This window comes from Fringilla coelebs (genome assembly GCF_963513975.1).
Source record: "Fringilla coelebs genome assembly, chromosome: 8".
NCBI classification, from domain to species: Eukaryota; Metazoa; Chordata; class Aves; order Passeriformes; family Fringillidae; genus Fringilla; species Fringilla coelebs.
Genome location: NC_140066.1, coordinates 36915729 through 36929526, shown reverse-complemented (window position 1 = coordinate 36929526; position 13798 = coordinate 36915729). Strand labels below are relative to the sequence as shown.

The 13798-nt window shown below is 42.5% G+C and overlaps 1 protein-coding gene across 2 annotated transcripts in view; it reads right to left on the bottom strand.

The window, feature by feature from the left end:
- The window catches only part of INPP5A (inositol polyphosphate-5-phosphatase A), a 185636-nt gene that overhangs the window by 15629 nt on the left and 156209 nt on the right, over positions 1-13798 (bottom strand). For both annotated transcript variants that reach the window (XM_084209867.1, XM_084209868.1), the window contains exon 12: positions 4203-4276. In XM_084209867.1, the coding sequence (XP_084065993.1) occupies positions 4203-4276 (74 nt within the window). The remainder of the gene's footprint in view (positions 1-4202; positions 4277-13798) is intronic.

The window sequence follows — 13798 nt, the reverse complement described above, 5'->3', positions numbered from 1 at the left end:
TCCTTAAACCAGGCTTTGGGTAATGCTGTCTGGCTCCTCACAAAATAAAGAAACACCCAATTTCGATTTGAAAATTGAGAATTGGTGAGAGAGGCACTGGTTTAATGTGAGTGGAAACACAGAGGCAAGATCTGTCTGAAAAATCATTGTAATAATTAAATTCAAATTGTTTTGAGGAAATGACAACTGTCTTTCTGTTTCCAGCTGGGAAATTGTATCTGTGCTTCAGCCTTAGACGCTGGAAGCATCCAGACAACTGCATCATGTCAGGTGGGAATTTGTTCCTTGGGGGCTGAGTGATCCATGGATGATTTCAGATACCTCACTAATACCTGGAAGGAGTTTTACAGTGCATGAGTGAGTCTGAAGTATTTCTGTTCAGTAGAAAATACTTAGATGACCAAAAAAAAAAAAAAGTGTTATAAAAGTAACTGATAATGCAAGCATAAAAATAACCTAGGGCTTTTTCATCTGAGCGCCTAACTCCCCTTTTGTGAGATGACAGGACCAGCAGCATTACTGAGGAGGTGTTCTAGGAGATGAGAATCCCATTTGCTTCAGGAGTGCTGCCCTGTCAGCAGGCAGTCTGTATGATCTGAGAACATGCAGAGATGCAGTGAGAACACTGGAAAGGAAGAGCAGCCTGCTGACACCTAAACCATCATCTTGTCCTCCCATTTCACAGCCAAGGGTGACATCGGGGCTCTATGCAATGGCACCCAGAGGTTCTGCTCTCAAGAGTCTCTGCAGAAGGGAAGGAACAAGGGAGCACTCTGGGCAATGCTTCCTGAAGAGAAGATTGGCTCGGTGTAAATCAGACCACAAAAATACATGTGTCATTGTGCAACCTCCGAGAACAGAGAAGGGTCATGTGACAAAATACAAGGGAGAGAAAAAATATTTTACGGACTAAATAAGATTTTTGCAGAACAATGAACCAGTGTTAGAGAGAATTCCAAAGGAGGAACACTCTGCCGAGAGTAAATGAGATTCAACCTGTCTCCTGCTCAGAGGCATCAAAAGCCAAGACACCGCCAGTGCAGAGGGTCTGCCTGAGACAACTATCACACAGAGGGTATCTAAGACACAAACATATGTCCAAACAGTAAATTACATGACAGCCTAATTCAATAACAAACAAGAATAGGTCACTTTAAGAGAATGATTAATACATGAGATTGCTGTGCATGCAGCCTTATCTGAGAGCAAACCTTGTATGTGGGTGTGAACTCTTGCTAAAGTCAGCTCCTATCTTTGTTACACAACAGCAACAAGAATAATTATAATAATTAATGGAGAGCAGTGATAAAGGTAACAATTGCCCACCTGTATATTGACACACTACAATGTTTTTACTTCTTTTTTTCACACCTCCTGCCTTTTGGAGTGATTGTTGACTACCATGAAGCCCTTTGCAGCCTTGCACTGGGCTGTTTGCTCATGGCTAGACTCTTCAGCCTTTGAGTGACAGAGTTTACAGAGTTTAAAATTCTAACTTGTATTTAGTCTCCAGCGGATTGGGTTGCTACAGGCTACCCTAGATCACAGGGAGTAACAAGATGAAAACATGAATATTCACTATACAAAATAAAAGACCACAAAATATAGGAGTGGGTGAATAATATCTGAGGAATACTCGGTTGGAATGATTTTTTACAGGTTTCTAACATAGCAGACCTGCCACATAGCCCGTGGTCTCTTGTTAAACTGTGGCTGCCCTCCCAGGCTGCCTTCACCTTTGGCACATCTCAGCAGGACAGAAGAAGGGTTTGTGAGGGAAGGGTGGGCTCTGGACAGGGCCAGAGGAATGCCTGGCCACAGCTGTCCTCCTGCCACTGCCCTGCAGGCTCCAAGGACCCTGGACAGAATGTGTGGAGGCCTGTGGCACAGCATCAGCAGATCCGGGTCCAGAACAGGTGGGATGAGCCTCTTTCCCCTGGAAGTTCATTCACTGCATCCCTGGCATGCTGCTCTGGGCACAGGCATACAGGGTGTTGAGCTGATATGGCTTATGCACACACATTAGAGAACTGAAAGGAACTCAGAATTGAAGATGAGTTTGGAAAATGCTTTAGGGCTGCTGAACAGAGAGGAGATAACTGACAGGCCTGCAGATGCTCTCAGTGCTATAAAATCACAAAATGAAGGAATTGTTTGGCTTGGAGGAACCCTTGAGTTCAGTCAAGGCTTTGTTCTAGATGGTTCTAAGGGATGACTACCTGAGAACCCTTCCCTCTGCACTGCATCATGATGGTCACCCACCTCAGGAAGAATTCACAGCAGATCAAGCAGACATTTGGTCTTAAATTACAGTATTGCACTAGGGAAGAACAATAGATTAGTTCTGAGTTCCCTAGGTATGCCTGCAGAAATGCTAGGTTTAGATGTGGCTGTAGGAGAGCTAAGAAGTGGTTCTCCAATCCTTCCCACATTCAAAGTTAACGAAAAAATCCTGAAGCAAATGTGCAGTAACACAGAATCTGTCAAGACCCTGAGAAAACTCCTTTGGATGCGCAGAAACATTAATTTGCTGTACTGCCTGAATACCATTCTATTTACAGATACAAATTCAATTTGTAACTATAAATCTCATAGAAGTAATTATTTATACACACCAAAAATTATGTATGACTAAAAATAGTAATATATTTCTGTTAAAAATACATTACTGAGCCTATGGCCATTCAAGGACCACAGGAGGGGCAATAGGATGTCTGTGCCTTATGACACAGAAAACAAGGAGGGAAGGGTGAAAAAAGCACCCTAATAAAAAGCCAGTTTGCTCTTTATATATACATGCCATCTCTCAGTAGATATTTTTTTTTTTACCCTTTATTATTATTACTATTACCTAGTTGTTGAGAAGGAAACAGAGTGAGTAGAACTAAAACACACAGAGACTACTCACACCTAATTTCTGAACTCTGCTTGAGGGGAGCATGACACTGAAAAGCTCTTAGAGAGTCTGAAGAAGCTGAAAACTATTCATGGAACAATGTATTTTTGGTAAGCCTTGCTCTGGCTGAAAGCACTAATGTTGGAGAAAGTAGAAGAGTATGTATGGTATAAAAATTGTATCACTTCCCCTCACCTTCATCTACCCTGACCAGATACATGAGGAGTGAGACACTTAGGGATGTACTTAGGGGTGTACACACCCTGCTGGCCTACTGTTATCATACTCAATCAATAAGGACAATTTAGAGTGGTGGTAACTCTGTGCATACTTCCAGGGTCCCAGGGGATCAATACAAATCAGTATTGCAGCTGGCTGGTAAGAAGTAATGAGATTATGTTCACAAAAGGCAAGCTTCCCAAATTTTTTCTTAGTGTATGCCAAAACATCATACTTTTCTCTCTGTCCATGAAGCATAAAACAGTAGTATTTAAACATATTAAATCTATTAACAAGAAAGTACATAAAGAGCATAGTTTTATCTGCTTTTTTTCTACTGTTTTTTGAACTTTTTCTTTGTGAATGCATCATTTCTTTCCCTTGAAAGCAACTGTGAGATTTGACTTCCTCACTCTTGTAAAGGGACCATACAAGTATAGAATGGCACCAAATCTTCCACAGATTTCTCCCGAATAGAACTGCCATTTGCAAAATGCTTGGTTTTGTATGATAGCAATAGTGTCCATTCATGGCTAAAACACCTCAGGGATACTGCTGACTAAAATCATGCATATGTATTAAGCCAGCCAATTTATTCTACCAGTCTGAAGTAATTATATGATGTTTAGTGAAACTGAAAAAGCAGAATCTAAGTTCCTGCCCGCGTTCCCGATACCCCTCTTGGATTTCCCTGAGTGATGGCAGTGACGGCACTCCTGCTGAGTGCCACTGCTGGCAGTCATCAAACAGCTTGAGGCAAAGACTGCCTTTATGGTTGCAATTATGTGATTTCACAGGTGGTCAGGGCCCAGCGCTTCCACACCTCTGAGCACACATTCCTGTCAGGTCTGTTTTAAGAGCAGCTATAAAAGACAGGATCAGCGGAACCCACATGATGAGCTATGGAGCACGACTGGCATGTGGTTTATTAGTGAGGAAGGGGATGTGGGGAGAATAAACAATCATGAAAGGAACAGACATCATTATAATTTCTGCAATAAATATGGGAACATTCACATTTTAGCAACAGTGCAAGTAATAATTATGTTGTAGCTAGTTAAATAAATGGATTATATATGAATCTTACCTGGGAGGAAATGAGATGTCCAGTTCATACAATCTGTCTTTAAAGACTGACAGCTCTCTGTCAAATTCTAAAAGCTATAAAAGATAGAAATAAATGCTTTCACTCTTTAATGTTGAACTGCAGCAATTTAAAAATACTACATTATATAAAAGGAAATAAAAGAAAACTATGATCACACACAGCTTGAGGTATAGCCTTTGTAGAATAGTTTTTATAACACAGTGCAAAACTGGACTATTTTGACACATAAACAGTGCCTTGAGAAAAGTGTAGAAAACACTCATTTTCCTCAGTGAAAGTTGTAACACTGGCTCTTCACAACACTGCCCTGTCGGTGCACTTAGACCACAAGAAGGCTACATTTCTTGAAATTTCGTTAGCAGTCTCTTCAGAGATAAACCATTCTAGCATTAAAAAAGAACAGCAAACTGATATGCTAAGCAGCCCATTAGAATGTCAGTGAAATGCATCATATTACTCTGTATTATCTTTAGTGCAGATAAGCAGGTACAACGATCACAATGTGCACATCACTCTTCCCCAGCAAAGACGAGTTCCTGTACCCCTGCTCTGGATGGTGCACGGCAGACAGCAGACAGAGGGATATGTGACAGTAGGTAAAGCAGCAGCCAAGACAGAGCACCAGAAGCAGGTGTTTAACAGGTTTAATGTCCTGTATAAATATTAGTCCCAGCCACATTTGTTTTCCCCGTGACCTCTACAGAAAGAATAAATATCCACAGTCTTTGTTCATAAACACAAACCCCCTCACAACTTAATGATAATTGTCCCCATTAAACCTGTAACTGTCATGATGGACCCAAACGATCTTAGTCCAGAACCCGGCAGGGTGCAGCCCCGGGATGTCCCAGGGAACTGCAAGCTAAAGACAAAAGCTCATCGTCCCCACACTGCTGGCCCTGGCTCTGAGGGCCACTTGCTGTTTTGAGGAGCGTCCCGGCACTGTCCCACGCCACGGCCGTGTTTGCACACCCTTCATTAATCATGTCCCATCTCACAGCTGTGCTGATACCATTGTATGAATGGCAGAGGTTCCCAAAGAAATTAGATCGTGTCCCCCTTTCCCCTCTGTCACCTCATAAATCATTCCTGAAATGTGCAATTAGCAGCTACTTGTACACATTAATTATCTGTGTGAAAAGCAGCTACCTGAACCACCTGCACTGCTGATTAGCTCCCTCTCCATGGCTCACCCAGCTCTCTCCAGGCTCTCCTGCCATATGTAGGTATCTTTACATGAGGATGCCAGGTGATGGGCAGCTTTCCCCGCTTTATTTCATTCGACACCAAACTCTGCGACAGTCTGCTGGAAAGATTCTGCAATACCAATAACTGCGACAATTTGTGCTTGTTTTAACATCTGATTGAAAGACTGAGAATTCAATTTGTTTAGATAAATATTTCAAAATATCTGTGTGGAAACTTACAGTATGCATCTAATAATATACTCAATACTAAAAGTGTTGGGCTGGTCCAGCACTTACTGGTCTAACTGAAGCAATCTCAATGCACTTGAAGAATAAATGGATGTTTCCATCACCATGAATGTTTCTGATTCTGTATTTCAGTAAGCAGAACAGATTGATAGCCACAATACATACACACTGGCTATGAAAACAAATGTTACCATCCCTTTCCTGCTCCATGTGTCTCCCTTTTAGAGATATCAGCCACCCTATGTGAATCTGGGAGAGGAAAACAAGTTGTGATCCCCAGTTAAAGCTATTAATTGAAATGTATGTCTATACATGTTTCCTACTGTTCCAAGTAAACTGCTCAGAGTAGGGAAGGGGAGGTGACAGGAGAAAGGCTGTTTCTGAAGTGTTAAACTGCAAGGACTGAATGAAAGAACAATGCTCCACAGAACACAATGGTATAAATTACTCATGGGCATCCTAAGGGTTGGCGAAGTTCAATAGATGCATTGTCCTCTCACATCAATTCACATTTTCAAAATTTTATACATTCAGATTATTCTAACTATGATGATATTTGCAAACTCAGTGAGGCCTGGGATTTAGAGGACTAAGCATTTGGATGTGCATTATCATCCTCATAAGTTTCTGCTGTGTTTGTTTGCTGCAGTTGTGTATGCAGTGTCTGTGCTATGCAGATGAGCTGATGACACTGGTGCAGATAACAGGAACAAGACAGCATTGTGTACTGTGCTGCCAGTTTCCCAAGTTTCCCCAGGTAAAGGGACAGCTTCAACCTGAAGCCAAAGCCCAGCTAGGTGCCTAGAAGGATTTAGGGAATGCTCATGGTGAAGAATTCATCCTGCCAAGTAAACAGCCAAATATTTTTACTGGATTATTTGCAAAAGCTTTTACTTCCTGCTATATATTAAATAATAATGCCCTTTTATAAATTATTTTTTCCTAATTACTAAGTCACTGGGTTCCAGCACCTGTAACCTTCTGTCCAAACTTGTCCACTGAGTGTGCAGACAGACACCTGCTCACTCCTGCAAGGGCAAGGACAGGTTACCTGTGTGCTCAGGGCTGAGCAGTGGGAACCCCGCTACAACCTCTCTGTGTTTACCTGGCAGCACTGCAGGCAGTGAGGAGAGGAACGGAAGAGATGATGAAAACCTGAATGGTGCATTTTGAGAAAACTGCAGTTATTCTTTTCAGTAGAAGACCATGTTTTAACTATTATTTTTTGGTGTGAAAAGCACTTGTATTCTCATTTAAGCCTGTAATCTCAAAATGCGAGATTTTTGATGCAAATGCAAAGTGTTCACCAAGCCTTGTCACAATGAATTACAAATGCCATTTGCCCTAAAAGCAACTTTAGTTAAGACAAGGCACAGGGCTTGACATGGGCATCAGTCAATTCCATCTGCTTTACAGGTACACAGGTGCCTGGAGCAACCTGGCATGACAGAAAATGAATGAAAATTAACATGGGCAAGATGATACTGAGGAGCAGTCAGAATTTCAAAGGGCAATGCCTTTACTTTTAAAGCATCTAACATTGTCTTTTGCAAACCCCACCTGGAACATACTCCTTTCATGGCAATTTCACCACAAGCTGTTCACTCATTTCCATACTGTACACCAATCAGCACTGTGACTAATGTCATTGCTGGAACAGGAGACATGAGTATGTCTGTCAGTCTAAATGCCTTAAAATTAATAAAAGAAAATTAAGTTCAAATGCCAGAAATCGATATATTGTTCTATTTAATTTACTCATAATAAGATCATCTTTAAGAACCAAATTTTTAAGGTGTTACATGACATGCTGTGGTAATTGGAGCAATTACACAGAGATTTTAAAATGCTGTGAGTGGCAGATGATTCCAGAATTATATGTCATAGGCAGTTTTCAGAAGACTGGTTTTTTCTCCTAGTCAGTTTCACCAATGTATTTATACCTCTCTCTTTTGCTCTACAATGCTCTACAATGTCCAGTGACCAGCCCAACAGGAATGTTTGATGAGCACCTGAATGAAAATACCATCCATCCATCCATCCATCCATCCATCCATCCATCCATCCATCCATCCATCCATCCATCCATCCAGGTAGTGTATCAATAGTTAGCTACTACCTGTGAGCTACTGTGACCCCACACTGCTGGGAATGCAGCCACGCAGTACGTGTAGGAATGACTGCATGTGCAGTAAAGGATATTTCCTATTTATTTTGAGGAGAATTAAAAGCTTTCAGGACTGATGGCTGTGTCAGCTGCAGTGCCCACCACCTCCTAAGGGAATTATCTGAACTGCTGCTTCTCTGCAGTGCTGTGTATTCTGCAAAACCTGCTGAAGGGAGTCTCACTTTTTGCTCCTTTTTTCTGGGCAGCGCTGTAACATGCATTTATGTGCTGGGGTAGAGGAGAAAGCAATGCACAAAATTCTAAATTCCTACATTATGCAGCTTCACAGTAATCAAAGGGTTATAAGAGAGTCTAGGCAGTTGCAGACACCGAGGTTCTGCTTGCTTCGATTTAAAGCACTGGTAAAAGGTCAGCATCTATTGGGTACACTGCAACGGGCCACCTTGGCTAAAATCATACACGTATGAACCCCTTCAAACAGGGCAACTTAATTCAGTCATTGGAGTAGAACAACGGCAATTACTCATCAAGACCTACAGACCAAAGTCAGAGCCCTGGTAGATCAGGAGGTGATATTAGCAGCATTTATCAAATCCATCCGCAGGGCCCACAAGAGAATTCACAGCTGTGAAAGGGAAATGAAGTTTCAGACCAAAAAGAGGAGATGAGCATACAGAAGTGACCTCAGAGAATTAAAACATGTGGACCCTGGTCACTGTAACCTCCTTTACCAGTCTTGTGGAGCACACGTTTTTTTCCAAGAGACTTTGGAAAGGCAGTAATTTTATCCATCTTTCCAGTCCAAGCAAGTTATTTAGAAACTGATTCAGCAGTCTACTGACTTAGGTAAAAGCCTGTGGAAACGCTGATCCTTCCCACTTATCCATGAAAATGCCGTACATAACTCTGCCTGATTTAAAGCTACTTCTTTCTCTAACAAAGACTATGTAAAATGATCTATATTACTACATATTTCGAATCTTATTTGTTCTTTCTCTCATTGCCAGTCTTTAAAATCATGTTTCACAGGAAAAAAAAACCCAAATAATTGAATATAAATGTACCACTTATGCTGTTTTTGTACAACATTATATTTCTGCACATATCTATATATCCTGAATGGCAGCGTTGTCAAATCACAAACGCCCACATAAATGTGGATCTATGGCACACAGAGAAAGCTGGATTTATGGCCACAGAGAAATGGCACCAAAGAGATTGTTCTCAGCTTTAGGGGGGTGGCACAGCACAGTGCTAGTGGCACTGAGGGCTGACATGACTGGTATGGATAGGCTGTCAGTCCAACACCCTGCTAACAGTTCCAAGGGCTCAGCCACCCCTCTGTTCTGCAACACCCAACAGAGAATCCAGATCTTATCCTGTGAGGCTTTCGTTACTTGAAAAAAACTTCAGAAATCAGAACCTGTGGTACTATTTAGGAAATTAGCTCTCAATGAGAAGACTGGAGTAAAAGTAAAGGATGAACTAGTGAAGAAGCCGAAAGCACCGACACAGATTAAGCCTGGACTTCCACTCGTGCAGCAGCAGTGAACCTTCTGCTGAGCACAGAAGCTCCTTCCCCAGCCCGAGGGCTCCCTGCCCACACGCTGCCCCATCCCTCAGCTGCCTTGTGCCCAGCAGAGCCTGGAGCACCTGAGGGGTACCAGAGGGCCCCGGCCAACAGCAGTGTGCAGCCAGCTCCTCCAGCAGACGGGACCTGCTCGCCAGTACACAACCTGATGTGAGGGCAGCGGGGCCCACAGGCCAGAGGCTGTGCCCTGTGACTACCAGCTGCTCACAGCTTTCCATTTGCTGATGGGAAAACTGCATTTTTCTGCTCACTCTCCTGGGATTCCAGTGCTTACGTCAAATTAAAAAAAAGTTGACTCTGGAAGAATGTATTCATGCAAATTGCCATTTTCACAACTTTGCTGGGACAAACACTAAATGTTATTGCAGTAATTCATACACTGTGCACAACAGCTTGTGACAAAGCTCCTTCAAAATGTCAGGAATGACTGAGTGGATGCTGTCTTTAAAACTGAAAGACTTTAATTAGGAATATCCTACTTGCAAATATGACACACTCCATGGATTATTTCATTAAACTTAATGTATCTGTTACTGTGAAATATTAGTTTGTCCCACTTGGGAGTCCAAACCCCCACGCACTATCCTGTTAACAGTTACTTGTGAGCTGCAATTTGGCAAAAGCATGAAATATAGAGAATACAGTTTTAGTATTACTTGTAGAGTGGTTAAAAATGAAGTTTTCTTGAGGAACTTCTATGAAATGTTTCTTACTCGGGCAAAACTCGCACTGTGGATTAAAGATTCCCCGAGGCTTGGCTGGCATGAGTGTTTTGGGGAACAGCAGGGCACAGAGGCAAATCAATGCTGGCTGTGCCCCTGAGGGGTGTGGGGAGCTCCAATCGATCCCCCTGCTGCCCTCACAGGGAGTCAGGCATCTCCCAAGGTCCCTGGGAACTTCCAGACACCTAACACGGAGGTGCTGCTCCTCCAGCGGGGATTCAGATTCCCCCTCCTTGTGTGGGGGGCTCTGGGAGCAGCGGAGAGAAGGACTGCAGCCCGTGCCTCCCAGACCTCGTGTTACAACAAGAGTGCACAGACAGGCCTCAGACCAGGAACAGAACCCATCGCTCCATCCTCGCACCTGGGTACCCCACTCCCATCTCTAGCTGTGCCTTTTGTATGAAAATGTCCTCAAGTATAACTTTTCAAGTTAAACTTAGCATTTGCTTTTCTCTGTGCAATCTTTTGTGCATGCAGACATTCATCTGGGAGGTTATCAGGGGTACCTGGAAAGCACAGGAGGATTGAGCTACTGTACAGAGATGGTGAAAAAACAATTAAGCACCTTTCTATTCTCAGGTGGCTTGCCACAGACTTCGGGCAAGGTGTGGAAGTTGTGGTATGGCGCTTGTGTGCACAGATATTAACCGTAAGGGATGATGGTGAGATCCACAAACTTGGGGACTGGAATGCAGGTGCAAACGTTGCCTCCCTGGATATTCTCTTCCATGTCACACAGGTTAAAAAGGGCCAAAGCACATTAGCAGATCACACTACAGGCTGGATTACAGAGTGCAAGTATAGATGCTGAACCTACTCTTACGGTAAGACTTAAACGAGAGCCAATGCCTAAAAAATAAATATATCACAGTACACTTGAATTATCCAGCACCTGTATAGAACAGGGTGGGGGAAAAGGTCATTAAATAATATTTGTAACTTTGTGCTATGGACAAATTTTACACAAGAATAATGCATCTATTTGAAGCTCGTAGTAAACAGCTCACCCAACATATCTGGATTGACTTGTTTGTGTAATCTGGATTTGCATTTATGTTTTGCTAGTGAGAACAATTTATTTGTAATATTTCCTATCTCTGTCATTTCTCATTTTGCAGTTTATCCAGTGGCATATCTACTAATCGCTCATTTAAGCAAATGCAATTCTAAACACAAGAATGCTGCTTCTGAATAAAGATGCAGAGCATGAAGCCATTTTCCTATTAATACTTTATGAAAATCAGACATCTCAGAAGACTATGTTAAATAAAAGAAGCAGTTTCAGGATCGGCAGGATTTCCTTATGATCAGTCTGAGGTAGCAATGGTCCCAAGCAATCAATTTCCTTTCTCTATCCTAATTTGCCCTTATACATCATATTCAAGATTTTATCTGGACAGGGGCTGGTTGGCTCAGTGGATAAACCTCTGCCTTTTCACCTCTGGGATCATGGTTCAAGTCATACCCTGATGAAATGCACTTGATCGTCCTAATCTAGTTCCTAGTGGACAGTATTCCCATTATCTTTAAAAGGGTCAGAGCCAAGGCCATTGGGAAGAGTGCATTGTGCTATATCTTGTCTGTTGATTAATACATTTTCAGTGACGCCAGATCCTTAATCTTCATAAGCATACATATTCTCACCAAACTCTTAATAGAGGTCCCTTGTGGACTATATATTTCTGCTCAATTTGTGTATCATTTCAGGATTTCCTGGGAATACATGCAATACCCCCCCAAACATATTGCTTAAAATTTAGAAGTATGTTTGCCTGTACTGTTTGCAATAACATCTCTAAGTTAATTAGCATGATAACACATGACTTTAAATCACTACTTCTCAGAGGGAAAACAAGACATTTAACTCAATCTGCACTTAGAGCACATTATAACTTTTTTCTCAGACCATATCAGTTGAGGCTGAACACACACAGAATAAAGAGAATTTATTCTGTGAAGGGAAACTGAGTCAGAACATAATCTCCGTAAGAGTTCACTGTTTGTCGTCTGCACCGAGAGAGCTGCTGCACAATTAAAATGAGAAACAGAATCACTTCCATTCCATGAAAATCCAGGCTTGGAATCACTGGGCTTTTCAGCATAACGCTCTTGGCTCTGGTTTGGAATGAATGCTGGTACACCACCAGGGCCCTCTGAGCCCCTGGTGGTGCTGGAGCTGCATGCAGCAGCACCCTGGGCTAATCCTTCTGCCCCGAGCAGCCCAAACCACCGAGGGACGGGCGGCTCGGTGTTTCTGTGGGAGGTGGGCTGCAGGACCCAGCGACAGCAGGATGCAGCACCACCTCACTACTACTCACCAGCTTCCACAAAGATCAACAGAAAAAAGAGATCGTGATTTTACCAGGAATATCAGCAGGTTCCACTCTTAAGACAATTTAATTCACTGATCACTTTTACTACACAGTTGTGGTCCAAATCCTAAGGACAGTGCATTAGCTTCTTCCTGGATTGATTCTTTAATACAGATCATAGGAAAGACAGGAATGTAGGCACCATTCCTCACTTCTAATTGAAGTTAAAGATTATAAAATGATTCCTGATTAAATCATTCCTCTGTAGTCATTACAGGTTTTTACATTCTTACTACATATTTATTTAATTGACTACTGAAGAAATACAATTTAGTTTGTGGTTCTTCAGTATAAGTCAATAACCTGATTATATTTTTTTCATTACATAATTACTCTTGGCTTGCTTTTCTTTTGATTGTTTTGAAATTAACAGGGAACTCCTTTTGGAAAAAAACTCACTTATAGCCTGATCTATCACAAACAATTAAAGCATCTTCAAATATATGATAAAAGTGTAGGTTTATTCAAGAACCTCCTTCCCCTCTTCTGGAAGCACCAGCATGGATGATTTTTATTACTCAAGGGCTGGAAATCTAAAGCTACAACCGTGTTTTGTGTGAGTGATATGCTGGTGAGCCAGTGTGACCTCAGCAGCACGGGCAGCACCACAGACCCCACAGGAAATCTGTGCAAGGCTCCAGGGCACTCTCTGCACCTGCTGGGCAGAGGAGGAGCAGGAGAGGAGTGATGGGGGCACAGTGGTGGCTCCTGTTCAGGGGCTGCTGCCTCTGGGAAGGTGTGAGAGCCCTCATTTGTCCACCACTCCAAAATGAGAAGCCTCATTTGTGCTTTTCCACCACGCATGGACAAGCCCCCAGAGCATGATGACACCATGGAACCAACCAGCACAGCCTGCCTGTGTCCTACCATCCAGGTCAGAAATGCTGAGCTTTTGCTAACTGAAAAGAACACCTAGCTGGGACCTGTCTGATGCCAAAGCAGAATCTGCATGCTGCTGCTCCTCCTGCCCACACCCCTCAGTGCAACACCCTCCCCACAGACAGCTCTGTGTGGTCATGGACTCACACCCTGGTCTGTTGGGTGGACCACAACTCCAACGTACAATTCAGAACACAGCAATCTAATAATGAAACAGTTCTGCATTATTGCAACACCTGTTTTCAAATAGGCTTTATCTTCTTTCCAATCACCACAGAACTGGGTAAATATGGGTGTTTCTGAATTACAATGATACAGAACAGTCATTGCACTCTGGGGTAATCAATATAGGTAATTGCTAAGCCAACTTTGGAATAAGCTACAGCTAAGTCTGAATAAGCTACAGATTAGTCTGGGAAAATTAGACCCGACAGATTACAGTATGCA